Raw genomic sequence first — 27,029 nt, 5'->3', positions numbered from 1 at the left:
AGGAAACACCCCACAGTTATTTATGGCTATAAAAAAAATCACACCACGTGTAATTTATAGAGAAAGTGTTGGTATTGTAGATATATCCTATGAAAAGTCTGACTTTCATTTAGAACAAAGTTAGAGGCTGCTTTTTGTCACAGTTCTGTTCCTACTGTTTCAGATGAATTGAAGAGAATGGAGGGAGGAGAGAGAACCTAGAAAACAGGAAAAATCTAGAGCACATAAAATAAAAATAGCTAGTTACAGGGTAGAGAGATTAGCTGATGTTTCCTCAAAAATGAGAACAGACGTTTTAAAATAGGCGACTGCGACCCCTGGAGCCACAGGGCCAGCGTTATCTGGTCACTTAATTCGCCGAGTTCTCTTTGCTTTCTCTCCTTTCCTTCTCCTTTGTTATTAAATCTTCAGAGGGAACTGGCTCCTTGACTGAATGCTCTCAGGAGTAAAGACTAGCTGATTGCAGAAAACAGTCCTGCCAGATTCACCGTCTAGCTTTGAGCTTTGAGTGACTTTTTCCTCCCTGCTGAGTATTTAACCTTTTAAAATTTATTTATTGATTTTTAGAGAGAGGAAGATGGCGGGGGGGGGGAGGGAGAGAGAGAGGGAGAGAGGCACATCTATTTGTTGTCCCACTTACTCATGCATTCACTGGTTGATTCTCGTATGTGCCCTGACTGAGGATCGAACCCACAGCTTTGGTGTATCAGGATGATGCTCTAACCAGCTGAGCTACCCAGCCAGGGCTCCACTGAGCCAGTATTATTGCACTTATTCCATCCCATGTAAGATGTAATTCTCTCAAGGTCTGATGCTCATGTCTTTGGAATTCCCATGCTTCTGACCTGTTGTTCTGCGTGGGAGTATATTTTGTTTTTTATCCTGACCCTTCTCAGGCGCGTGGAGGTGACAGCGCTCCAGTCTTCCCAGCGGTCCTGCAGACATTTTTAAGTTGCTCTTGATGAGCAGCTTTGATTGGTCAGGTGTTCATTTGATTGGCATCGGAAAGCCGCGGTCTACTTTTGCAGCTCATGAAATTAATGATGTGTTTTCTTTCAAGTGGTTCTCATCTCTTCTCCGATCTTATCGTGCCTTCTTTTTGTCCCCATCTCTTTATTCTTTAGGACTTGGCACAATATGTGAATGAAGTGAAGAGAGATAATGAGACCCTTCGTGAAATTAAGCAGTTTCAGCTCTCTATAGAAAATCTGGTATGTAATTATCATCCGTTTCTTCCAGCTCCCCTAACCCGCACATTGGGGGGCACTCCCAGAGTTGTGGTGGAAGAAAAAATAAAGTTTCTCATGCTAGTTTTTCTTCTGATTCCGGTGTGGGAGCCTCCACGTGGATGTCTAGTGGCACCTGTGACAAATCACTGTCCAGGGACCTTCTGCCATCCCTTGTCACTCTCACCGTGACCACACTGCGTCTTCTGCCCAGCAGTCAAATCCTGAACCTCGGAGTCCCTCGTTTCTCTTCTCTGCCTCACCCCGGAGGTGCTTGTGGCTGATTCCTGTGTGTTTTCTCATTTTATGTGTATTTGCTGGGTGACTGCCATGTGCCAGACACTTTGCTTGGGGCTGGGGCTGTAACTCCAAACCACACGGTGTCCTGGTGGAGGCAACGGTACAGAGAGGGTTTGAAAATGCTATTTTGAGATAGTGCTGTGCACAGGGCGATACAACCAGGGGTGAAAGGAGAGTCCTGGTTTGGATACAACAGTCAGAAAAAGCCCTTCTGAGTCATTTGCCTCTTGAACCTGAAACGTGAGAAGAGGCCAGTGGCAGAAGGATGGGGTGGGCGGGGCTGGGGAGAGGACACCAGGCAGAGAAACACCCAGAGATGAGTAACAGCCAGGGGCAGGTCCAGACACTGGAGTGGCAGGAGATTGAGAGAGAAAGGCAGAGTGGGGGGCTCTGAAGGGGGTGTGGGGGGGAGAAGGGGAGGACCCCACAACACAGTTCTGTAGATCACTAGGTCGCAGTGCTGAGGTGGGGTTTTGTGGTGATTGCAGTTGGAAGCTGGTGGGAGGTTTTTATCTGAGCGGTTTACAGTCTGATTTGCATTTCAAGAAGCCCTTGTAGCAGCCAGAGCTGTACCTTGTCGAGGTTATTTTAAGAGAGAGGAGGGAGGCCTGTGTTAAGCTGTGGGCAGTGGAAGTGGAGACATGGATTTAAGAGGCTTTGCTTGGTAGAGCAGTTGTATCGCCTGCTTCTCTGAAACATCTTGCGTCTGTCTCTTTCTTTTCACATCTATGGCAGCTTCCTCGCTTCCAGACCTCACCTGCCTCCTTTCCAGCGAGTCACCTGTCACCATCTCTTCCCATAGTTGCATTTCCAAAGGTGGATTTCTCAGGTCACTGTCTTTCCCAAACTGGTCAAAATTTTCTGTGGCCTTTAGGACTGTCAGCGTTCCTTAGCATGACATTTACATCCCTCTGTGATTTTCCTGAACGGCCCACGCACTTCACCTTGCACCTGCCCTGCTGCGTTAGAAGGTCTCCAGTTTACCAAACATTCTTTTTTTTATAGTTTTTCTTTCTATAGTTTTTTCTTTCTATAAAACTATAGTTTTATAGTTTTTCTTTCTCTTTGTGATGACCTAGCATGTTGCCTGGACAGCCATTTAGCATTTTTTAAAAAAACTGTAGTAAAATGCATGGAACATTGAATTTACCATTTTGAAATGTACGGTTTTGTGACATGAAAGTACATTCATATTGCTGTGTAGCCAAGACCACCGTCCACCTCCAGAACTCCTTCTTCTCTCGAAACTGAAGCTCTGTATTTTCATTTCCCCGCCCCCAGCCCCTGGCAACCACCCTACTTCCTGTCTTTATGAATCTGACACTGTGGGAACCACACGTAAGTGGAATCACGCACTGTTTGTTCTCTGGAGGCTGGCTTGTTTCCTGAAGCAGGACGTCTTCCGCGTGCATCTATGTTGTTGCGGGTGTCAGAGTGTCCTCCTTTTCTTTTTTAAACAAGAATTTCCTCTTTAAGGTTGAATAATATAGCATCGATTGGACACACCCCATGTTTTTATGTCTGCCCATCTGTCTGTGGACATGTGGGCCGCTTCCCTTTGGCCGTTGGGAGTAGTGCCGCTGTGAATGTGGGTGCGGCAATATCTCTTGACACCCTGCTTTCACTTCTTCTGGTTATACACCCAGAAGCAGAATTGCTGGATTGTACAGTAATTCTGTGTTTAATTTTTTGAGGAATAGCCATATTGTTTCCCACGGTGGTTGCACCGTTTTATATTCCCATCAGCAATGCACAGGAGTTCCAATATCTCCTGTTTCTTACCAAAATTTTTACAAAAATAATATCCACCCAAGTGGGTGTGAAGTCATATCTCAGTGTGGTTTTTTACTTTTCAGTTCCCTAATAATTAGTGGTAGTGAGCAAATTTTCATGTGCTTATTGGCCATTTGCATATCTTCTTTGGGAAAATGTCCGTTCAAGTCCTTTGCCTGTTTTTGAATCATGGCTGTCGGTTTTGTTGTTGCTGAGTTGTAAGAACTCTTTATGCGTGCATCCTTCTGTACATTGATAAGAATAGCAGTCCTTGTCACACTTGTGTTTGCAAGTATTTCCTCCCGCTCTGTGAGTTGTCTTTTCACTTGGTTGATAGTGGCCTTCGGTACCCCCAAATTTTTAATTCCAGCTTCCCAATCTTTGCGTTTGTTGCCTGTGCTTTTGGTGTCACATCCAGAGCATCACCGCTAAATCCAATGTCATAAACCGCCCCCCTCGTTTTCTTCTCAGCATTTTATATTCTCAGCTCTCTGATTCATTTGGAGCTCAGTTTTGTATACACTGTAAGGTAAGGTTCCAATGCATTCCTTTGCCGGCGCATATCCAGTTTCCCCAGCACAGTCTGTTGGAATCCCCACTCAGTGGCCTTGGCCCCCTGTCAAAAAGCATTTGACCGTATTCGTGAGGACTTCTTTCTGGGTGTTCCGTTCTGTACCACCAGTCTCAAAGCGGGTCTTCATGGCTGTGCCACACTGTTTTGATTATGATAGCTTTACAGTAAGTTTTGAAATCAGGAAGCGTGAGACCCCAACTTTGTTATTTTTTAAGATTGTTTTGCCTATTAAGGGTCCCTTGAGACTCCATGTGAATTTCAGGATGGGGTTTTCTATTTCTGAAAAAAACATTGAGGTTTTGATAGGGAACACTTATTTTTTATATAGCTAATTTCATATGCCTCCTTTATTAGATGTAATCTCTAGATGTTAGTGCTACTTTTTAGTCAATTCTTTTTTCTCTCAGCAATTTGTATAATAGGTGCTTGTAAATACTTAAAATTATTTTTATCGTCTGCTTCTGGGGAAAGGGCTCATTATTCTATTTTTAATAATTTAATTTTTCAGTCACAGTTGACATACCATATTACATTAGTTTCGGGTGAACAACATAGTGAACACGGTGGTTAGACTTTTGCATAACTTACGAAGTGGCCATCCCGATGAATCTGGTCCCGTCTGACACCGCAGTTATGACAATTATTGGCTACCTTCCCTGTGCTCTACTCTACATCCCTGTGACTGTTTTTGTAACTGGGAATTTGTACCTCTTGATCCCTTCCCCTTTTTCACCCATCCCGCCCCGCCCCCGCATCTGGCAGCCAACACTTTGTCCTCTGTATCTATGAATTTCTGTTTTGTGTGTTTGTTTTCTTTGTTTTTTAGATTCCACGTATTAGTGAAATCATGTGGTCTTTGCCTTTTCTCTGTCTGGTCGATTTCACTTAGCATAATGTCCCCTACGTCCATTGCAGCATCATTTAGAATACCACGATATGGAAGAAACCTACATACATGGCTCATTATTTTTAATCATTGAGTGAGAACTTTTCATTCTTGAGATCTCAGTCAGGGACCATCCTCGATGCCCTAAGCTGAGGTAGGTCCCCCAGCTCTGTGTACCTCCTGTCCTCGTCTTTCATGGCAATTGCACATTTGTAATTATTGACTTCGGTAAGTATCCGTTTCCCCACACGTATGTTCCATGAAGGCAGGGGTTATATCATTTCGCCCTGTTACAGTGGCTGGCACACAGTGGGTGCTCAATAAATATTAGTTGCTGTAACTTCCTTGTGCTTTGAACTCCAACAATTAATTCTCTCTTTTGGTAGCTAACTTCCTGATTAGGGTTCCAAGTGAGATGAATCAATGTTCTCAGTGTACCTCCTAGGATGACCAAGGACAGACTGTCTTTAAAAGTGTATCATACAGATCTGAGCTTTATAGGGTTAGTGTGTTAAAAATGTAAAAATGATAAAATGCATAGTATAATAAAGTAGTTGTTCTTAACGAATGTCCTCACTACCATTCTGTCTTTATGTGATTATGAAGAGACTGAGACATGTACATTTTATATTTTAGAACCAACCAGTTCTGCTTTTCGGACGGCCGCAGGGCGATGGGGAGATTCGGATAACCACGTTAGACAAGCACGCCAAGCAGGAAAGGTGAGGAGGAAGTTCAGTGCGCATTTTCAAAATAGGCCATTAGCATCAGAGGATTGCAAAGGCCTTAAAATCGAGTTCTCCAGCCAAAGGAGGGAAACAGAGGAAGAAAAACAAGGGCACAAGCAGCTTATTCTTTTATAAAAAATTTCCCATACAGATATGTTAGGTATTCCCTCTCTTTTCTGGTATCTATTGGTTTATCCAAATTTAAATCCTTTAGTGGGAAATGGCAAATATATAATGTCAGCTGGGGTAAGAAAAGTGCACATTAAAATGAGGGGAGAGGTGACAGAACAATAGATAGCTACCGTTAGAAACACAATTGTTTTATTTTTTTGGTATATGTTTTTTAAAAAGTGGAAAATAATACAAAATGTCCTGAGGAAGAAATCTAAGTGAGGACCATTTCATGGGACTTTCTGGAGGGAAATTTGTAGGTGGAGCCCTTGAAGATTAGTAAGCTTGGCCTTGTGTCCCTAATTATATATATGTGATTTTGCTTGAAATGGCCATTTTCTGGAACCTTTGGAAATGAGAAAGTCAGCCAGCAGGGGGCAGCATCAGCCCTTACTTCCACCCAGACTTCCTGGCTTGCAGGTAGCTCCCAGAAGACACATGTCTTTTTAGCATCTCCAGGAAAATAGGCTTTGAAAGTGATGCAAGTATTAAAGCCACACAAGTGCATCCTTATCATTGTTTTAAAAATGTGTGCGTGGAGATCACTGTTTTCAAAAAGATACAAGTATGTGTTGGTATTGGATGACAGGATTATAAAGCCTCCCCCCCACCCCATTACATTGTTTTTAATAAGAAAGAAAAGAAATAACATGTAAATTTAACCAGAAGTTTTCTAGTTTACATTTGGCTCACGGACCACTCAGGTTGTGTCTCAGGAGGTCCCTTAAGTCTTGAGGAGCGACCTGCAGGGTAAAAGCACGGGTTGGTTAGACCCCGTGCTCAGCAGCATGCGACCTTGAGCTGTTCACTCCCTAAGCCTCAGTTTTCCCCCGCGAAGAACTGCAGATGATAATAATAATGTCTCCCTCCACGCGTGGCCCCGGGGATGTAATTGTCTTTGCGGAAGGCCTGAATGCTCAAGGCGTGCTGGCCGACTCCTGATAACGTCAGCGGAAGTTAACTGCCATTGTTTTCATTAATATTATTCTGTCAGTGTTTGGCTTTTAAAGTAAAAACAAATAATTGTTCAAGGGCAGCAGTTCATGGCAGATCTCAATGGTTTCTTACGGCTGCGTGGCAGGGTGCCTAGTGTTCTCAGGATTTTGCTTGTTTTTCGAACGAGGAAACTGAGGCACAGGGAGGCCCTTCATTTAGGGAAGGGATTAAATTGGCACGGGTCATCGTTTTCAAAGCTCAGCGCTGCCGTTGCCTTTCCCTCACCAGGAAAATGTTTGGTGGGTTGAATTAAATTTACAAGGGAAGGACTAACACCTGCTTCCAAGCCATGTTAAAACGCTCCCCCCCCCTCTCTCCCTCTCTCTCCCGCTCTCTCTCTCTCTCAGGCACATCTTCCTGTTTGACCTGGCAGTCATTGTCTGCAAAAGGAAAGGCGACAACTATGAAATGAAGGAAATAATAGATCTCCAGCAGTACAAAATCGCCAACAATCCTACGACCGATAAAGAAAACAAAAAGGTGAGTTCTTGGAAATTAATAACCGTGATTATTAATTTCAAGGAAAGTGTGCTAAGACATTCATGGGAGCTTATTCATTCAGGTGTTTCTGTTTCTAGAAGTTGATTAGGAAATAACTGGCCAATGTCGCAGCTGATAGGTTCATCTCTAATGCTTAATGAAAGACAGTAAAATGCATGTGGCATAGAAATCATTATAGATGTGCAGTTGACTACAGTAGCCTGGATTGGTCACAGTTTGTTAATGGTGCGAGAGGTTTGTGGAGGATTATAGTGGTGTTTTAGTGAATTTGGAAACATGGGGTGATGAACGAATGATCGTATTAACCTGAGGAATATTAATTTTAACAGTGGTCTTATGGCTTCTACCTCATCCATACCCAAGGACAAAATGGGTTAGAATTTTATTGCAAAACAAAAGATTTAAAGAAAAAATGGCTGGAACAGTTTGAAATGGCTTTGTGAGTATTTCTACTTTTAAAAGTGCTCTTTTCCCCCTATTACCTAAATCTCTTATGAATAATGAACCACCAGTAAATGTGCTCTAGTGCTCGTGGTGTCTGTTCTCAGACTGCGGGCACACTCTCTGCGCTTTCTGCGGGCTGCTGTGGGTCCCGGAGGAGAGAGGTTCGGGTGAATTTCTTCAAGGAAAAGAAAGAGGGCGCTCTAGCCTTCTGTTTGACTTTTTCCTCCTGGGTGTCTTCTAATTCTGTAGCTTTCCGTGGCCTATGGCAATATTAATTATTCTCATGATAAACTTTTAATGAAATGACCATGTTTTTAATATGTATGTTTTTTTAAACTGACTATAGACACCCACCCCCCCAAACACAGGCACACACATACATACACACATACCTTATTTTTAGTAGAAAGATGGATTTCCCCCTTGTTTGTTTTTAACTCATTTATTGTTTGAATCCTGGATAAATTGCTTGACATAGTCAATGAACGCTTTAAGGGCTTGATTTCTTTCAGGGTTCTTTCCTTTTATTAAAGTAGAAGCTCAACAAAGAGGTGGGAAATAATTCAGACCTGCTTGCAAAGGAATGGCACAAAGAGATGTAATTACACCAGAACATGCCATTATAGGGGTTTCTTTTCCATTTTGATGTTTATGGATTAAAAGGTGCATAATGACCCTGGTTATGGAAATGCAGAGGTCACCTTGAAATGGAAACTTAGCGAAAGGTGGAAGAAAGAAAAACCACTTTTGTGATTTGCTTTATTTGTATTCTGGCATTATTTACCATTTGCAGACAAATCTTATCAGGTTTTTCATTTTTTCCCTTTGTTTTAAGAAATGCTCGCGCTCATGTGAAATGGTGGTGGGATTGGATTGTTTTACTTCGCTTCTGCAGTGAGGTCATAGGGGTTTTCTTAAGGTTATTTCATATACCATTTTGAGTGATAGCCTTGTGCAGCGAAAATATCCGTGAGCAAACAGACTGCTCTGGATTCAGCGACGATCACGGCTGTGAGCTGCAAGTCTTAGCCACGCCGTTTGACGTCTCAGGGCCTCGGTTTCCTGCTCTGTAAAGTAGGGACAAGAGTAACTTGAATTCCAGAGAATGTGTGTCAGGCAGAGTGCTCGCCACAGAGCACAACAGCAGTCACATGGTGCTAAACAATAGTGGGATCTGTTGTTACCACTATTGTTACTAACATCGTCTTGTATTTAGGATCTCAGCACGGCACCGATGAGGTCTTATCAAGTTAGAGGGCATCTTCCAGGATACTATGAGAGTTTTTGCAATGTATTGTTATTTATCACAATTACGAAACTGGAGACGTTGCATTAATTCAGTGGCTACGCCACAGGGACCCCTTTGGTTTGGGGCACAGGCGGTGACGTTCACCCAGTGGGCCATGTCATAAGCCTAGTGTGCTACTTTGGTGAGGTGTCCAGTGACAGGCAGCACTTGGAGTCGAGCAGATAGAATTGGAGCGGCAGGAGGCAGGGGCTGGTGATAATGTGCAGAGGCAGAGCTGAGCTCAGGCCTTTGCGTTTGTGGGGAAAATGCTAGGCTGGTATTTTCTCGTGGGCCCTGTTCAAACATATAATCATCAGATGAGTGAAGGAATTTCTGCAGAGGAGGGAAGTTAAATTTCTTGTCCAGAGCAGACATACGGACTTGGACTATGGGATAGGCATTCAGTTAACACAGGGTGGGGCAAACGTACTCTTGCGGTTGTTCGTGTGGAAAATAATGCAATCATTAATAATAATGCAAGAATAAACTCTGGGTTCCATGTACTCACAACTGTAGACTGACTTTTGCCCCGCCCTGTATTTTGTTCCGTTGCCGTGAGTCACGCAGCTAAATTCTGGGGACAAGACTGGACGAGATGGGTGGTTACATCTGCCTCACGTAAGAGGGCCTGGGGCAGGCAGACGAGGATGGGAAGGCGGCTCTCGTGGGCATGGTCAGGCCCTGGGCTCAGATCTTCCCACTGGGCCTCGATCAGCATTGGGCTTCTGTCCACAGGCTGGCCACCTCGCCGGCCAAGACAGCTGCTGGAGTGCCAGCTGTAGAATCCTCATTCTAGGCGGCAGAAGGGGGCCCTTGCATTTAAGGATCCCTGGCAGAAATGCCACAAACTTCTGTTACATGATACTGGCCAGAACTTAGTCATGTGGCCACATCTGACGAGGGAGTCTAGGGAATGTAATCGCCGTGCTTGGCTGAGAACCGAGGTTGTGTTACTATGGAAGGGGGAGAGATGGCCAGCTGTCGGTCACCTGTGGGGGCTGCCTGCAGGTGTGCACAGATGAGACTGTGGGTGGAGCTTGTTCCACTGCAAGGAAGGTGGCTGTGCCACCACAGGTCACCCGTGAGGCTTTTGCAGGCGTCTCAGCAGGACAGTGCAACGGCCATAGAAGTAAGTGGCTGTCAGTAGGTTAGGGTTCCATGGACTGACTGCCCAGGCCCATAGCTAGACGGTGGAAGTACCTTTTTAAAATATCTTAAAAATTTTCTAAGCACATGGCGAGATGGTAGAAGTATCTTTAAAATTTTTTTTTATTTTTAATTTATTGATTTGAGAGAGCGAGTGTGAGAGAGAGACATAGACATGGGTTTGTCACATATTTATGCATTCATTGGGTCACTCTTCTTTTTTTTTTAAATCCTCATCTGAGGATGTATTCATTGATTTTACCGAGAGGGAAAGAGAGAGAGAGAGAGAGAGAGAGAGGAGAGAGAGAGAGAGAGAGAGAGAGGAGGAGAGAGAGAGAGAGAGAGAGAGAGAGAGAGAGAGAGAGTGAGAGAGAGAGTTGTGAAAGAAAAACATTGATAGACTGCCCCCTATATTCGCCCCATCTGGGGATTGAACCCACAACCCAGGTGTGTGCCCTGACTGGGAATTGAAGCCTCAGCCCTGGTGTATCAGGGTGATGCTCCAACCACTTGAGCCACCCAGTCAGGGCCATTGGTTGCTTCTTGTATGTGCAGTAACTGGGGATCGAACCCACAACTTTGGCATATGGGGACGATGCTCTAACTAACCGATCTACCCAGCCAAGCAGCCTAGGAAGGGGGTAGTTTTCTTTGAGAATTGCTCAAAGGTGACGTCGAGGACTTCTACATGCAGGGACTATGCTACGCCTGGCAAAATAAACTCACTTGGGGTTTTATTCCAGCCCCAGAATATTCCATTATCTTATTTCTTCCCCTCTTTTTTTGAAGCTTGTTCGGCAGGAAAACCCTGCACCCTGCTTTGTAAAACAGCCAGCCCTGCCTTGTCTTGTGCTCAGGAAGTTAGAATAATTTGAAGACATTGCCCATGGTTCACATTTTTCTATTTTAAACGCATTACCTAAAGCTTTAGTACTCTCTTTTGGAGAGTAACAGAGAACACCGAGAGACCCCGCAGAGTGAAGGGCACCGCTCGAGAACAGTGAGCCCTGATGCGTCTCCACAGGCTGGCTCCTTCCAAGTTTCCTGAGCACCAGCATGGGTCCCGGGGTCCTCCTAGAACATTCCAGGGTGGCGCTTAAAGGCATTCTGGGAAGGAAAGGGAGGCATTGGTTGGAGGCTGGTGGGGAATCAAGGGAGGTGATATTTTAAGGCTGACGAAATGCTTGCCAGTTCTATTTAGAGAAGATGGCAACTCTGCTGTTTATAGGATGATTGGATCATTTTTATTTAAAAAAAAATTGCAAATCACCTTTAAGGCGTGAACACTGCTCTTAATTTAGAACGTTCAAAAAGACCGCAGGAAAGCAGGAAAACCGATAGAACAGTAAGTATCCAGGAATGTGAATCCTCCCTGGTGGCCAGCAGCCTGCCCCTCAGGCCCGGCCTTTCCAAGCCCATCCCGTCCCTGCTCGGGAGCCAGGTCCTCTGACTGCCTTTGGCCACAACCACTTCCAGCAGTTCAGATGTGCAGGGAACCACATCCGACTTGGCAAACCTCCGTAAGAAAGGCCGAGCAAAGAGAACAGTGGCAGTGACCCACTTGGAAATGGCAGGACGCGGGATGTTTCGTTGTTGTTGTTTGACCTTCGCCCTTGAGGCTGTTGGATGGATCCCTGACTGGGGTGACGCTGGAGAGCGGCAGTCCTGGCCACCCCACTCTACAGACTCATGTGCGGCTGTAAGAGACTGACTGATACATGTCACGTATTCTTATTTATTTCCAAAGGGCCTCTTGCCACTGTTTCTCACAATTCCACTTCGTTATCTTGTGAAATAGGGTGGTAAGTGTTTTTATTAGCAGAAGCCAGTTCCCAGAATGTCAGAAAATGTGGTCGCTTGTGCGTATAGCAAGGATCGAAATATTGCTAGGGAGCTGTGTCTGTGTGGCCCCCAGCCCCTTGTACCCGGTGGGTTTGCAAGAATTCTGTTAGATTTACGTGAATAAACATTGTCATATGCATGTCATAGCTCAGGAGAGTAGCAATCACAGGAGCATTTCAGCAACTGTGGGTGCGTTCGGTGCCATGGCCTTCATGGTGGAGTTCAAGGTCTCAGGTCACAGCGTTTTCTTTGTCCACGAAGGTCCTAAAATAAGCACCTGGCCTCCAGTCCTCTGTCTCAAACTGGAGTCAGGTTTCTTTTTTCTTTGCACAGCGACTAGGACCTAGAGGATCGGGCAGTTTCTTTAACTGTTTCAGAAGTAAGTCAACATTGAGTCAAATTAAGAAATAAAGAAATTGGGTAATAGAATAAGAAGGCTTTTTTAATGGATGAGTTAGGGAAAGAAAAAATAGGGGGGAGAAAAGTGTTGCCTGGGGTAGAAAGTGGTAGATTCTGAACCAGCCTTTGTAGTGTTTGTTGGAAGGAACTGGAAGGCCCTTTCGCCTGGAATTTCTTCTGAGGCACTCGACCTAATGCTTGAAGTTCTCACGGTTCATATTTACTCCCTTGAATGAAGAAAGCCCCTTTGATGGTCCAGACACAGTCTTACCGCTGTCAGACACAGATTCCTCGCTGGGCATCGTAGGCCAGGCACGAGGCTGCGTGAATTACCCAAGGGGCAACAGCACAGAAATCACTAACGTCTGCTGAAGTAGTAGCCCAGGAGGGTTATCTGTTACATGCTAAGAGTAGGGGAGAGGGGAGAGGAGAAGAAGAGGCTGTGGAAATTCTAGAGCTGGGGAGGGGCTCGGAGACCAGGCCACACTGCTGTATTTTCGTCAAGGGGCAGCCCCTGAGCTTCGTTTCCCAGACGAACCCCTGCAAAGGAGCATTCTCCAAGTGGGGGTGGGGAAGGGGATGCTCATGGGACCATTACACCCCACAGATCCTGTGTAATCTGAGCCAGAGAATTTCTTTTTAATTCATTTGCCGTTTACTTCCAGAAGGAGTTTGAGGTCACTCGCTATAAAAAGCCCACATGCCACAGAATTAACAGGGAGAATTTAAATAACCAGAGGTCGGTCGTACAACGTCCCGAAGCCTTTTTCCCCCAGCTCGGGCCCCGCCAGACTGACACGTCTTCCTGAAGGATGCCTTCCGCAGTGTGTACCCTCAGAGCAATGAGCGTGCTTTTCACAGTTTAAATATAAAATTATATTTTATCAAACATAATTTGATTTAATCTAAAGATATTGCTCAGCTAGTCTGGATACCAGAGAGATAATTACCAGAGGAAATTGCATTCATTCTGCAAACACTGATGGCGTACTTGCCTTGTTCGCAGACACTGTTGGGGGCCCTGGGCCTCCAGCGACAAGGGGGCTATTGCAATTGAATTTAAATACTGTAACTTCTAAATAGAATCATTTTTGATTAATGTATAATAGATTGAGTTTGAAGACTGAATTCTTGATATTGCTATTGAAATAATCTCTTCCTCCCAATTTACTTGATTATAAATAGAGGGAGGCCCAGACTTGCCCTCTGCCTCCACATGTAATCAATTTCTCACCAATCTCTGCAGATTAAATCTGACCCTGTTTGTCATCTTCATCCTCACCCCATGCATCTCCGTCATTCCCCGCCCCCTCCCAATTAGTCTGCTCTTCAGGAAGCCCCAGGGCCATCTGATTGGGTCCTGCTCTACTTGAAACCCTTTATTGGCTATGTATTGCGTTCGGGATAATAGCAAACTTCCTAGCAGGACCTAAGAAGGCCCTCTGTGATTTCTTCTGGTCCATCTTTCCGTGAGCTTTCCCTGTGCTCAGTGTGCCATAGTTAGGAGAGCATGTCTCAGTCCTGGAACAATGCGCAGGGTCACCAGCACAGTCGTGCCTCCTGCTCTCCATGGAGCTAGTCCTTCATCCTACACATGGTGACTTTAAGTGTCCCTGGTGAGAGAGACCTCTCCTGACCACTGTGCCAAATTCGTAGCCTCACCTCTCCTGTCTTCTGTCACGATCGCAATTGAACAGCGGGACAAAATTTATCCAAGTGCCATGTTTATAGCCTTCCTTCCACCCAGCAGTCCCCATATGTGATAAGGAGAATCTGTTACTTGCCTGCCCAATTCTGCCTCTCTTTTCTCCTCCTAAAGAATGAGGCTCCTTTTGTGTGTGTGTGTGTGTGTGTGTGTGTGTGTGTGTTTCAGGAGGAAAGCTAGATTGAACTACAGGGTTACTACTGGGAGAAAGGGAAAAGACAGCTTTGTAGGTTTGGGAAGTGGAAAGAAAGCTTTGGGTTTTGGTGGGAGTGAGGCTCTGGACTGATTTTGGAATCTGAGGAATTTGGAAAGGGGCCTTTTGAAATATACTTCTATGGACTCTGAATTATAGTCCCTTGTGTAATCTTTGAAATGCTAAGTGAAGAATGAAGTTGCTTCTTTGGTTATTGTGGTTGCTATAGGTATACCTTCCATGCCTCTGGCCTGAGAGACAGTGCCTCCCCTGGCCATCCTGGGATTTACAGGAATAAAACCACTCTGTTATGGGTCAATTTAAGATGAGGACATGTGGTTAGGTGTCTCCAGAGAAGGTGGCTTTTGCTGATTGATGAGAGACCCCTATTTACAATATCGAAGATTTGGCAGCAACTTTGACATTCTATTGTCATCTTCTATTGTCAAATTTAAAAGACTCTTTATATCTTTGCCCTGAGGTAGATCCTCTGATAGGTGCAAAGGTGTCAGAGGATTCTCCAGCAAACCCAGACTCTGACGGCTGAGGCTGCTGGCTGGGTGGTAATGCCGTTACTTCTCTCTCCTCTTCTCCCTCCCCCTCTTCATTTGCTTCATTGGGAAGTCTGTGTGGATCTTCTCCAATAAATGAAGAAGTATCTGTTGAGACCACACACTTCGTCTCTCAGAACAAGGGGGCAGCGTCCTTTCCCTGGAAGCACTCACGAAGGAGACACTTGGGGCTCCATGGGCTGGGTGCTCTGTGTCACAACATCAATTCCATCACTGCGGCGGTAGCGCAGCCGTAGGTAACACACAGCCGAGTGAGTGTGCTGTGTCCCAGTCACGGGTGGCGGGCCGGCCGAACTTGACCTGGAGCTGTTGTGAGCGAGCCCAGTTTCACAGCAGGAGGAAGATGAGTTAGGCCTCAGGAACAGAGGGAGTGTGTGCCGCCCCCAAATGATCTCAGCTGTCATGGAACCACAGCGTGGCCTTTTGTAGAAGGGTGATTTTTTTTTTTTTTAGTAGCACTAATTCCTATTTAGGCCATCATGATGATTTACCTACAGAATGTTCTCTGCTCCACCCAAGCCCAGATACCTGGACGAAGGCTCTGTATTTGGCATTATTCTGTGCCGTCCTGCTGAGTATCGGCTATCAGGTTTCATCAAGTTTTATCACATGGTTTATCGGAAGGGACAGTGAGGCCCACAGAATCCGGGTCAGTGATGACCTCGGGCCAGCTCCTCTGTCCTCAGACGCCAAGCCTGTGGGTAAGCGGGGTGTGCAGTCAGTGATGGCTCTCTGTGCTCTTGAACACACTCTCTCCCTAGCAGTGCTGGCCTTTGTGCCTGCTGCTCATTCTGAACTCTCCTTTCGGGAGAACTAGAAGACGTGAAGGAAGATGATGGTCGTGTTAAGAGTTGGCCCTAGGGCAAGCCTTCCTGGTTGGCCTGCCTGTGGGGGTGACATTTTGACTGTGGTATCACCTGCTTTGGCACTCTCTGGGTGTCCAGTCTGTCAGGGTCTGTTTGGAAACTGGTAGCCTTACCTGCATAACTACTAAAGCCTTCTCCACAAGGCATCTCTGTATTTATTTGTCCACATGCATATTTTTAAGAAATTATTTTCTCTAAAAACAGCCCTTTATTCTTTCTCCTTGAAAGGCTTTCATTACCAGCTTCTAATCTGAAGGGTTTGTTTATGGTTGTGGAATCCATGCTGACACGGTCTGTTGCCTCTGGGCTATGCGGAGTCTCGGGTGCTGACCTAGTCACGTCACCTCCCAAGCTGAGCCAGCCCCCCGCTCCCTGAATGTAGCGTAATGTCTACATTCAGAACTGGCAGTGAAGTGAGTATGGGGAGCTGAACCGCAGTTTCCTGGCGGCAATAAAAGAAGCAGGACACGGGGCAGTGCTCAGAAAAATCACGGCTGTCATTAAACGGAAGTTTTGAGTAACCTGTGTGATCCAGAAACATGCAAAAGCACTTCGCGCGTGGCAAAGCAGTAGTAAATATTAAATAGTATTCTTGTTCTGCTATTGCCTAGTGGGCATCAACCTCGCTCCTTTCTGTCTGGTAATATTTAATACTCACTTGACATTTTTCTGGCCTTCCCAAGCATGCTTATAGGGAAGGGGAAGTAAGGAATAGGCAGGAGGAAGAATGGACACGTGTCGGCATTTCCACCAACAAGTAACATTGCTGTGGTGAAAAGTAAATGCAAATGAAACAGGTAAGCCGAATAGTACTGCTTTCCCCGAGCTTTGACAACAGAGCCTTTGACTTATTGTGTGTTCTTCTTACATGAGTAACAGAGCTGCGACCGGAGCGTTTACCCCGGCCGTGAGCGTCACCGGCTGCAGCCTGTCTGGGTGACATAGGGATGAACACAAAGGCTAAGTCTGTTCTGGAATCGCTTGTTACAGGGAGTGGGCTGTGAGTATGGTGGCCTCTAAGAAGTGAATTCTGGAATGCGAGCGAGCTTTAAGTCTGAACCTCATCGTTACTGTCACCTGTACTACTTTTAGGATATTTCTTGGTAGGAAAATATTACATCATGAGAATTACTAATTTGGGCTACACAGTACAAAATAAGCTGCAGTCGAAGATTGGCCATCCTTGCAAGGGAACTAAGGGAGAGCCTTCCTTTTCCCTCTCCATGGGGCAGGAAGACCTAGCGGTCTAGGGGGAGAGAGAAGGTCATACCGCAGTGGTCATTGAGTGAGACTGGATATTGTGTCTCTGCGTTCACTCGTTGGCTCACGTGTTCCTTGAGCGTCTCAAATATGCCCAGGAACTGTCCTAAGCACTAGGATATAACAGTAGATAAGACAGTTTTCTTCCTTCACGGAGGTTGCATTCTAATGAGGCTTATATTTTCAAGCCCTCGTTATTCTGTCAGTGCAAAGCGATGGGAAACTGCAAGATACATGAGAGGGTTTATACCATGTTCCTTTGGTGGAGGAGCATAGAATTGGACATTTTAACATAGAAAAGTCCGATGCATTGTAATGCTGCTGGGAAAATGTTGAAAGAATTATTCAGCCCCCTAAGGAGGTAAGAAAGGCGTTTGCACCTGAAAGCTTTTACTCTTCATTTAGAAAAAAGTAAGTTGTTATAGGTTAAGTATATATTTTTTTGCTTTAAGTAACTAGGAAAAATTGCCATTTGCCATTGATAAGTAATATAGAAAAATTAATTTCTTCTAGGTGGTTTCCCCCTGTTCATTTCTCATTCAGAAATGAACACCGGTTTATAATGATAAAGACCATCAGAAACCATGCTGCTTTATGAACTCCTAAACACTCTGAAAAACACTCTGAAGAGGAGTTTCAGGCTATTCTATTCCAACCATTTAATGCCTGAGACTTTCCTACAAGTTCTTTCCCAGTGTAGCTTATGCTTGAATGCCTCTGGTGATGAGGAACTCACTACCTCTGCTCACTCTTTGCTTAGTTTGTCTGCAGAAAGCTCTTCCATACAATGAGTTGAAATCTGTCTTTTCAAGTATGATTCCCTAATGTTACTTCTAGAACCTATCTTTTTTTTCCTTTATAGTAACCCTTCAGAAATTTGGAGATAGTTATTCCTCCTGGTTTGTGTTTTAAAGATTCTTTCCCTTGAATAAATAAAAGCAGGCTTCATTGTGGAAGATTCTTTCATTAACTAGTTTAGTTGGCTACTAATCTGGGTTAGGTAAAGGGATGGGTGAGTGGAGTGTTTAATTTCCATCCAATATTATGGTCAGGGTATGGTGCTAGCTGCTGTCATCCCCACAAAAAGTAAATGTGACAATTTTAATTTTCAAGGTGTTTAGAAATCGATCTGAGGTCCTCTAACTGGGTTACAGATAGCATTTCTTTCTGGTTCTGATATTGTAAGGACGGTTTCAGATTTCGGTTCCTTTGTGCTAAGGAGTATTTGGAGTCTGGTAACACATTAGGATGATTCCTTGCTCTCACAGAGTGCTTTATAGTTTCCAGAGTGTCTTCGAGTAGTACTGCACTCTATTCTTAGGGGGGCCTGTGGGGCCTCATTTTTTATAAAAATTCAGAAAATAAAGGAGAGATTAAATATTTTGTGTGTGTTTTTCAGTTAACCAGTGATAAAGGCTGATCTTAAATCTCAGTCCAGAGCTTCCCCCTCACACCACGCTGTCTCCTTTATAGCGGGAATGCCGACTGTCGTCCTCCAGAGATTGAAGTTTCCTCTGGTTTTGTAAGCCAGAGGTATTCTCGTGGCGTGTATTCACACGCGAGATTTGGAACTCAAAGACTTCCCACTGAGTTTGTAGTTGCTGTTGGGTAAAAAGTGGATATTTTCATACAATCAAATAATAAGTGACATTTTGCACACTATTAAATTTGTAAGGATGACTTGGGCTTCAAAGAATTTCCTTGGAGTAAAATAAATTGGGATTTAATTTACAAGTTAATTTAGTGCCAGATTGGTCACCTTACTGTAGGGTTAAACCTCATGTGGTTTATGCAAAGTTTTTAAAATTTTTATTTGATTGAGTGGTGTTTTCTTATTCCAGTTGTCTAGATAACGTGATGTTAGTCTCGGAGTTTAAACCCTCTTTTTAGAGGTAAAGGAATTGGGGAGAAGAAGCCGCGTGGTCTGAGACTAGCCCTGGCCAGTTGGCAGGGTGGGTTCAGACAAGTTCTCAGTAAATGTGGGTGCTTGTTTTCATCTAGTACCTGGGTACCCCGGATGTGTGTCACAAGAGTCCCTGCAGGTGTGGGCGCAGTGTGGTAACACTGCCATTTTCCCCCTTCAGGCAGCTTGGCACTGACAGTGGATGGCTTCTTCTGCCTGGGAAGAGCCGGACTGGAGGTGGCTATCCCACCCCTGTGCCTGACCTGTCTGTCGCCTATTGGATGGGCAGACTTCCTCCCAAACATTGTTCTCTAAGAAAAGTTTGGGAGCTCAGGTTATTCCAGTGATTAGAATATTCCAGTGGTCAGTGGTTACTAATGGCGTATTTAGTCTTCTCTGCATCTTTGTATTTGCAACATTGCCATCTGCACAGAGCAGCCAGCCCTTTGAAAAAAAGAAGGTAACTTTAAAAGTCACAGATGGCGCCCTGGCCAGGTGGCTCAGTTGGTTGGAATATCATCCTGGGCACCAAGGTGTTGCAGGTTTCATCCCCAGTTGAGATGCATTTGGGAGGCAAACTCACACTGATGTTTCTCTCTCTCTCTTTCCTCCCCCTTCCTCTCTCTCTAAAATCAATTAAAATATTCTCGGTTAAGGATAAAAAAAAGGTCACAGATACCCTAAATTGATGGGCATTGGTAATAAAAAATTTCATTAAAACCCTTTTAGTACTTATTATTCTGTAAATCTCTCCTTACCTCAGTCCTATGAGCGAATTAACATTCGCTGAAGTTAATGCCATATCTCTAAGCACAGTGCTATATTTTTTATATTTGCCTCATTGAATTGTCACAAAACATATAGGGGGGGAAGTTCTGTGGTTGCAAATGAGAAAACTAAGGATCAGAAACATAAGAAGCCTGCCTGAGCCCCCCAGCTCTTGGTGGAAGCACCCCTTGGCATGCCACGCTTCAAGGCATGCTCTCCCAGTGCTGTCCCCAAGGAGTGTCTTCTCCCAGGGGCAAGGGAGGGATAAGACAGGTGTCATATCGGACTCAGGTTTTCTATCTCCTGACCTGAAACTGCAGTCGGCCTGTGCTTTCCTTTGTTTCCCCTCCCCCGGATAGTCAGAGCGACCAGAAATAAAATCCATCTATTATTGTACACCGGCTTCGCTTTATGTAGTCTTTGACTAATGACTCATTGGTCGGAATCAACTTGGGGATCTGTTCTTTGATAGTGCATTAATAATATATACACATTAAAGCTCCTTCTCAGAGAATATTTGAGCTTTGACATATCGAACACTGGCATTTTAAATTAAAGCTGTGGCTGTCTGTGCATTTTAAAAATGGGATCGCTCAGAACAAGTGTTGCATGCATAACAAGCCAGACCCAAGGTCATAGTTTACTGAGGCAGAACTCTGCCCAGGCTGTTTAACTGTGGCGAGGGTTGCAATTGCGTTTCTCAATTATCGCAATGCCCTGAGCATCTTCCAGACTGAGAAAGAACTCAACTGTTTTTGCGGAGATTTGATTTACTAAGAAGAAACACCATAGAGCAACCTAATGGGTTTTCTGCGTTACCATAGACACTGGGAATAATGAGTTAGAAACTCTCGTGAGTCCTTCAAGCTAGGAAGTATTACGATTAAAATGATGCTCAGTGACGATGATGAGTGAATTGAGCCTTAGGCTCGCATTACCGTCTCTTGTCTTGCGAACACTTTTTCAACTGGTTATACAGCTGAGCATCCTTTTTGCTTGTGGCATTGGACTTGTGCGAGACGGTAAGTAGGTAGTCTGTGCTAAGCCTTTTCCTCAGTCCAGATGATCTGGGGACATTTTGTGCTGGACACACACACACACTTCTACACGTACAGGTACATGAACTGTACATACTCATACATGTGAGACTGTCCTCGTGACAGTTTCCCTCTGGGGCGTGTGACAGAGAACCCTAGATTTGGAACCGCAGAGGTCAGGAGCAGTGCCCACCCTCACCCCCCCACCTCAGCCTTTTTATAGATAGGTCAGTTAACAGATTGCTGATTGGTGCCTATGTGCTGGCTGACCTCAGACTGCATATCCAATTGGACGCAGGGTAACTTTGCCCACTACACAGGAACTTACCCAAAGCCCAGGGATTAGCAAGTATTGGAATGGTGATCGCTCTTTCAAGGCACGGCTTTTATTAGAGGGTTCTTCTTCCATAAAATGGGGGTGTCTACCCTTTCCCATTACCCCTGTCTGGGGACCAGTGGGCTTGGGGTAGAGGAGGAGATCTCAGCCAGCGCTCCCCAGTGGATATGAGCAATAGGACCCACTATTCTACCTTCCACGTGACATCAGTGTATGGCTGACGAGTGACATTGCAGATTTATTTTCAGCAGGCACTCCTGACCCCGGAATACTGAGACTAGTATGAAGCCTCACATTTGCAGGACAGAGTGAGATCCAAAGTGAATTAGAAATTTAATTAAACTTCTTGTCTGTTCAATTGTTTAATGTGTTGTGTGGTCCAGCTCCCAATTCCATATTCAATTATAATAAAACTCCCCTTAGATTGAGTTTATTTGGGGGTTTAGAAAAGACTCTTAAAGGGTATTGATGCTTTCAGAGAATCCTCGGTTTTATAAAATTTCAACATGAGAGACAGAGTGTTTTAGTGTTAGGTTGGTATTGACTCTTGATATTGACACAGGTCGAAATGTGCACAGCCCACAAAGGCTGAATCTCGTGGGCTTATGTTTAATTTAAAATATGGCTGGCTGGCCATTTTGAACGTACCCGATAGGCTGACAATCTGAATATCTGACTGGTTGGGGAAGTAGTCAAATATTAATTTTAAATGTTTATTAGTAGACTATTTGCAATTGGTTTTTGAATTCATTTGGAAAGTGAGAATTCACATTTATGTAAAAGGGCCAATAAAACTGATTTCATAAAGGTGTTTGGAGGTTAAATGCCTAATGATTAATTTATGTTTGAGGAATATTCTTTAATAATTTGGAGGGAAGGGAAGGCAGCTGAGGATAATGTTAATGATGAATAGTAATGAAGGCTCAAAGATTCTGAGATTTAATTGTGTAGATCTTATTCATCATCCCACAAACAGAATAGCAAACCAAGTGGGAAAGACATTCTTGTAGAGTTCAAAGCAGGGGGCCAAGGAGAGAAAAGATAAGGAAGGACTCCCATCCTACCACTGACTCTCCCGAGTGGCCCAGGCAGGTCTGTTTCTGTCTCTGGGACTTAATTCATGGATCAGTTAAATGGGGGGTTGAAAACTGTGTGCGACCCATTTTTTTCTCGCATCACTAGAAACTTTGCTCTTCTATTTGCCTCCCTGCAGCCTCTTTCTCGAATACGTTGAAGGCTTGTGGATGGTGAACGAAGTACATTAGCTAATTGTGATAGAAGAATAATAGTGCGAGTTGATTCCCCTTTGTCTCTGCCCGGCAGTCATGACATTTTTCTCCTGTGCTTGTTTTCTTTTGGTTCCCAAAAATACATCAGTTACTGCTTGTGTGTGCACACACATGTGTGCACATGTGTGTTTATAAGCACATGTATGGATGCACATAGCAGATACTAGTCGTGTGTGGTCCCTTTGGGAAGGTTAAGGCTTTCACGCCCTCCCTCACGGTGATGATGTGCTTTGAATTCTGTGCACCTGTTCTGTAGACCATCAGGTAACTTATTCCATCAATGGAATAATGACTAAATGACACTGGAAATTAGTTTAATTAGGTTAATTATAAATGAAGGCATTACTTACATTCAAAATCATAACAGATAAGATTAATAGTCTGTGACCATTCAGTCGAACATACTATTCTTTTGCAGCATCCAAAGAAACTGCCTGAGAACCCTCAATCAGAAAGCACAGAGGGTATGTGGTCCAGGAAACTTTATCATGACTGGTTTTCAGTGAGGAGGGCCATTTGATATTTAACACCTCATAAGCCAGAGTATTACATGTAGAGAACGGATTGATTCCTTTCATCAGTAACCTCTTCCGGCACAGTTCAGGGACCAGAGCGGGGAGGCTGAGATGAGCCAGCTGGCCATTGATGGTCAGCACCGTTCCGTGAAGCGTGTCTCTCACGGCGCAAGCAATGGCTCTGGAAGGATTCGTGCGGCTTGTGTGAGGATCAGACGCGAGCAGAGTTTAATAAAATTCTGCTCTGCAGTGATTTGTTTGTCTTCTGCGAGCAACTTTTTTTTGGATAGATTGATTGATTTACCTGTGTGTGTACTCCTTTGGTGCTTTTTCTCTTCTGAACCGAAAGCAGTTTGCAAATATCAGATCTCAGATTTTTAAAAGATCACTGATTTTTTTCAACACATCATCATTTAGTTCTGTGATAGAGCTATTGATAGCATTATATTAAAATCTTTCATTAGAGAATTTTTTTTTCATTCGGCAATAGCCTAAATTCGAAGGAGGTTTGCATTTGCCTTCATTTGTGAGAATTGCTGTTTGAAAGTACATACTTCCCAGGATAACACGGTTACCTTGTTGCTCTAAGGTAAGGGAATAGCATGTGAATAGAAATTGTCACTGAATGAAAAAATTCCTGTGTGGGAGCCAAATACTTGCCCAGGAAACCCATGAAACAGGCTCTGCTTAGCCCTTGAAGGTTGCTTGGCATGACCAGCATTTTTAAGGCTTGCCCTGAAGTCAGAAACCCCTGAGTGTGTCCTCAGCTGTCCCCAATGCACGCCACCCCTTTCCCTTCCTCTTGCGTTCTTCCATGTACTTTCCGCCATGTCTACGGAGAACTCAGCCTGGGGGTCGGCAGCCTTCGAGTCGGAGGACCGTTGAGACTAAGGCCCTGCCCTTGATGACGCCAGTCACGCAGAGTCAGGGCTTTCTGTTGTTTCTGTTTGGGCTGCTGTTCGTCTCTCAACTGGTCTCCCTGCTGCAGCGTTGTCACCGTGAGCCCCAAACTGCCTGTCTCTGAACCGGCGTGCTACTCTCCTGTTGGTTTGACCTTTAGTTTTGACTTGTTTTCACTCCTGATGTCACTGTCCTAGTTTAGATCTTCAGACTCATCTACCCAGCCTGTGACAGTCTCTTGGAAGCTGTCTCCCTGACCCTGGTCCCCTCCATCCCCAACATGGCTGCGGAGTTTTCTTCCTGACACAGACACAACGTGGGTGTCTGCTGGCCAGTCTGTGGTGCTCACTTGTTGCCCGCAGAGGGGGATGAGATCCCGGTGAGTGTACATGGGCCACTGTGGCCGGCCCCGCCCAGCTCCAGCATCCTGGTTTCCAGATCTAGGGCTGCCACCAGACTGAGCTCTGGGGACGCCAGGACGAGCCAGGCTCCTCTGTGGCTCTGGGCCTCTAAGCTCCGTGTTCTTGACCCACCTGCCTGCTGGGCTCTCCTGGCGTCTATGAGGAAACGCCTTTGCATCTTTGCAGTTCAGATCGAAGGCAATTGCTCTCTTTTCACACCCTCCACACCCCCACCAACCTGCACTGTGGGGCTGATCGGTCTCTTCTTTATTCTCCTCCCTATCTTACACCTCTGGGGGCACGTCATTAGCTTTACTTCTTTAAATTCTTCATCTTCATCCCAGATGGAAAAGGCCTTAAGGCCAGGGTCTGGGTGTATTTGTGTTTTTTTTTTCCTCTCCAGCACATTAGGCATTCAATAAATATTTATTGAATAAAGGATAGACTAGAGCAGTGGAGAAATAATATAAGACAATTTTCAGGTGGTAAGTGCCACATAATTTCAGACAAAGGACCTGGTGCATGTGGTCTGCAGTGAGCTGGGAAGGTCACAAGGAAAAGGTCAGGAGCAAAACTACAGGGCTAAGTAGGATTGGGAGTCGTGGAGAGAAGGAGGAATATTCACGGCCAGGAAAAACCGCTTGGAGCTGAGGCTGAAGTGAGCCTGGGAAGGCTCCCTTCACTCAGCGGGTCTCTTTTGAGCTCGTGATGAGATGCTGCTGTTGGAGGTTATCACTTTCCTATCTGAAGTCTTTCTGTTGCTCTTTGACCCACATAATTGTTTACAGGCTCCCTAGTATTGGGTAGTATTTGCTGGTCAGGTCAGAGCTCAGCCCACCAACAGCTTCATGAGTTTGGGCAAGTTACTTCACTCTTGTGAGCCGCAGTTAGGAAATCACAGAACGGGGATGTCGTAGCTTCCTTAGTGTTCACTGCAGCATTTAATTACAACAGTGCTGTTTGCCACTTGTTCTGTGTTTACCGTGAGTCAGGCCCGGGCCAGGCCCATCGTGTGAGTTAACCCATTCAACCTTAACATTGGCTCCGCGTGGATGAGATACTGTGTTCTTATTTTACAACGCTGGGGCACAGTGGTGCTGCTAACGTACATATGGTGGGATGGAAGACGCGATCCCAGACTGTCCCGGGGGCTGGGAAGGAACAAGCTGCTCTGTGTCGGGTGGCCGACAGGGGTGTGTAATTGTCCCCGAGCTGCTGGACCATGGGCTGGTCCACGAAGCTGCCTGCTGCCTTACGGTCTAATGTTAGCGTCAGCTTGCCAACTGGGACATCCCGCGGTCGGGGCTCTGAGCTCAGTGGGTTTGGCGTGACCACAGCCTCGCTGAGGGTCCTGCATGCCGTGGGACATGCTCCCGGACAGGGGCTGTTCTGATCATCATCCCAGGGATGGGCTGCCTGCAGATTCCCAGAAACCAGGACTCCCTGAAGATTCTCTCTTCTTTATTAACATGGAAGTCGTATTGAACAGAGGTTGAGAGCATTCATTCTAGAAGTCAGTGTGCAACACTTGAATCAGAGCACTTAGATTTGCTAGTTAGGTGACCCTTGACAGTTTACTTAAGCTCTGCGAGCCTCAGTTTCATAAACTGCAAATAGAGGTAACAATACTTATTCACAGAGCTGTTGTGACGTTAAATGGGAAGGTATGCACCCAGCTGTCACGGTGCTGCGGACATCTAGAGCCGTCCACGGCGGCCGAGCTGAAGATGCGGGTTTCTCCTCCCAGTTGAACTCCGGCTCGGCGTTCGAGCCAGAGTGGACAGATAATGGCCAGGAGCCGGTTTGGTCACTTCCCACAGGCTTTTGTGCCTGCGGCAAGAAGGTTATCTGTTAGACACAGAAAGAAATCAAACTATCCTGCTGAGCTGGCTGTCCGTGGGCCGGGCCCAGAGGGAGAATCCAGGCAAAAGCCAGAGGGGTCCAAGTGGAGGATGACGGTGGCCGATGAAGGAGAACTTGCCGCAGGGCTGAGCTGCTGGCTGGAGGGGCAGGTCCTGCTCGTGTGTCTGTGCGCGCGCGCGCGTGTGTGTGTGTGTGTGTGTGTGTGTGTGTGTGTGATGCAGGTAGGGGCTGCGCCCGGTAGCTGTGGCTGTGATTTGGGCCGGGAGGGCAGGCGAGGCCTGGTGGGGAAGTTCTCCAAGGAAGAAATGGCGCCTCTGTGCAGCTGTTCACACTGAACCTCAGGGAGGGAGGGGCTTGGGGGCCCGCGGGCTCCAGTGGGTCCTCTTTTCCTCAGAACACAGCCTTTCACGGTCAGGGGTTTAATTGTAGTTTTGTCGCACATTGTCTGGAGCATCGTAGACACTCAGGTGTTTTGGAAATGGGACCATTTTGCTCGCACGTCTGGATAGTTTTTGAAGGTGGTAATTTTTTTTTTTTTAAGTCAACTGGCTCATGTGTCTATTTTGAGCCAGTGGGACTGTTCAAATTTTATGTTTTAGGAAGAGCCACTTGAGTTTTACTGTTCTGTGTGCTTTTGGCCTCACTGGGGAGTTTAAATGATTTCAAAATGGTTAGAGACTGTAGGGTAGAGAATCCCAAATCACAGGGCAATCTGAAGTTCATTGACAAGGATGGAGAGAGGTGTGCTTTGCAGAATATTTTACTCAGAGTTTCTCTAACGTAATTAGTTTCGAAGGGAAAAAAAAAAAACAACCTTCAGCCAAAAGGCAGGAGGAACTGAGGCTCCATCTAAGGCTTCGTCGTGGAAGCTGAAGGTGTGCTCAGGCTTTTGGGCATATTCTGAGATCACAAACATCCCCTTTGCGGCCTGTTCCATCCGACACCCAGGGAGTCTTCTCAGGTGTGGATTCTGTTTCTGCAGAGTCACGTGCGGAATATAATCACCCCAGGACCTGGGCACATAAAGCAGCATGTGGTGTGAACAGTGGCCCTCAGCCGCTCTGGGCCAGAGGCAGTGTGCGTGTACTTGACATTCCCGCTGTGCTGTGCGCCGTGTGGTGTGAAGGCAGCATGGGATTTTCTTCA

At 45.5% G+C, this 27,029-nt stretch overlaps 1 protein-coding gene across 2 annotated transcripts in view; it reads left to right on the top strand.

Moving 5' to 3' along the window:
• The window catches only part of VAV3 (vav guanine nucleotide exchange factor 3), a 273,882-nt gene that overhangs the window by 144,168 nt on the left and 102,685 nt on the right, over nucleotides 1–27,029 (top strand). The window contains exons 12-16 of one of the 2 annotated variants that reach the window (XM_045203367.3): nucleotides 1,125–1,211; nucleotides 2,808–2,864; nucleotides 5,396–5,481; nucleotides 7,002–7,134; nucleotides 7,485–7,594. In XM_045203367.3, coding sequence (XP_045059302.2) covers nucleotides 1,125–1,211; nucleotides 2,808–2,864; nucleotides 5,396–5,481; nucleotides 7,002–7,134; nucleotides 7,485–7,594 — 473 coding nt within the window. The remainder of the gene's footprint in view (nucleotides 1–1,124; nucleotides 1,212–2,807; nucleotides 2,865–5,395; nucleotides 5,482–7,001; nucleotides 7,135–7,484; nucleotides 7,595–27,029) is intronic. The other variant, XM_024570427.4, reaches the window with a different exon arrangement.

Source organism: Desmodus rotundus, chromosome 12, assembly GCF_022682495.2.
Source record: "Desmodus rotundus isolate HL8 chromosome 12, HLdesRot8A.1, whole genome shotgun sequence".
Classification (NCBI taxonomy): Eukaryota; Metazoa; Chordata; class Mammalia; order Chiroptera; family Phyllostomidae; genus Desmodus; species Desmodus rotundus.
This window is presented reverse-complemented; position numbering and strand designations above follow the sequence as displayed.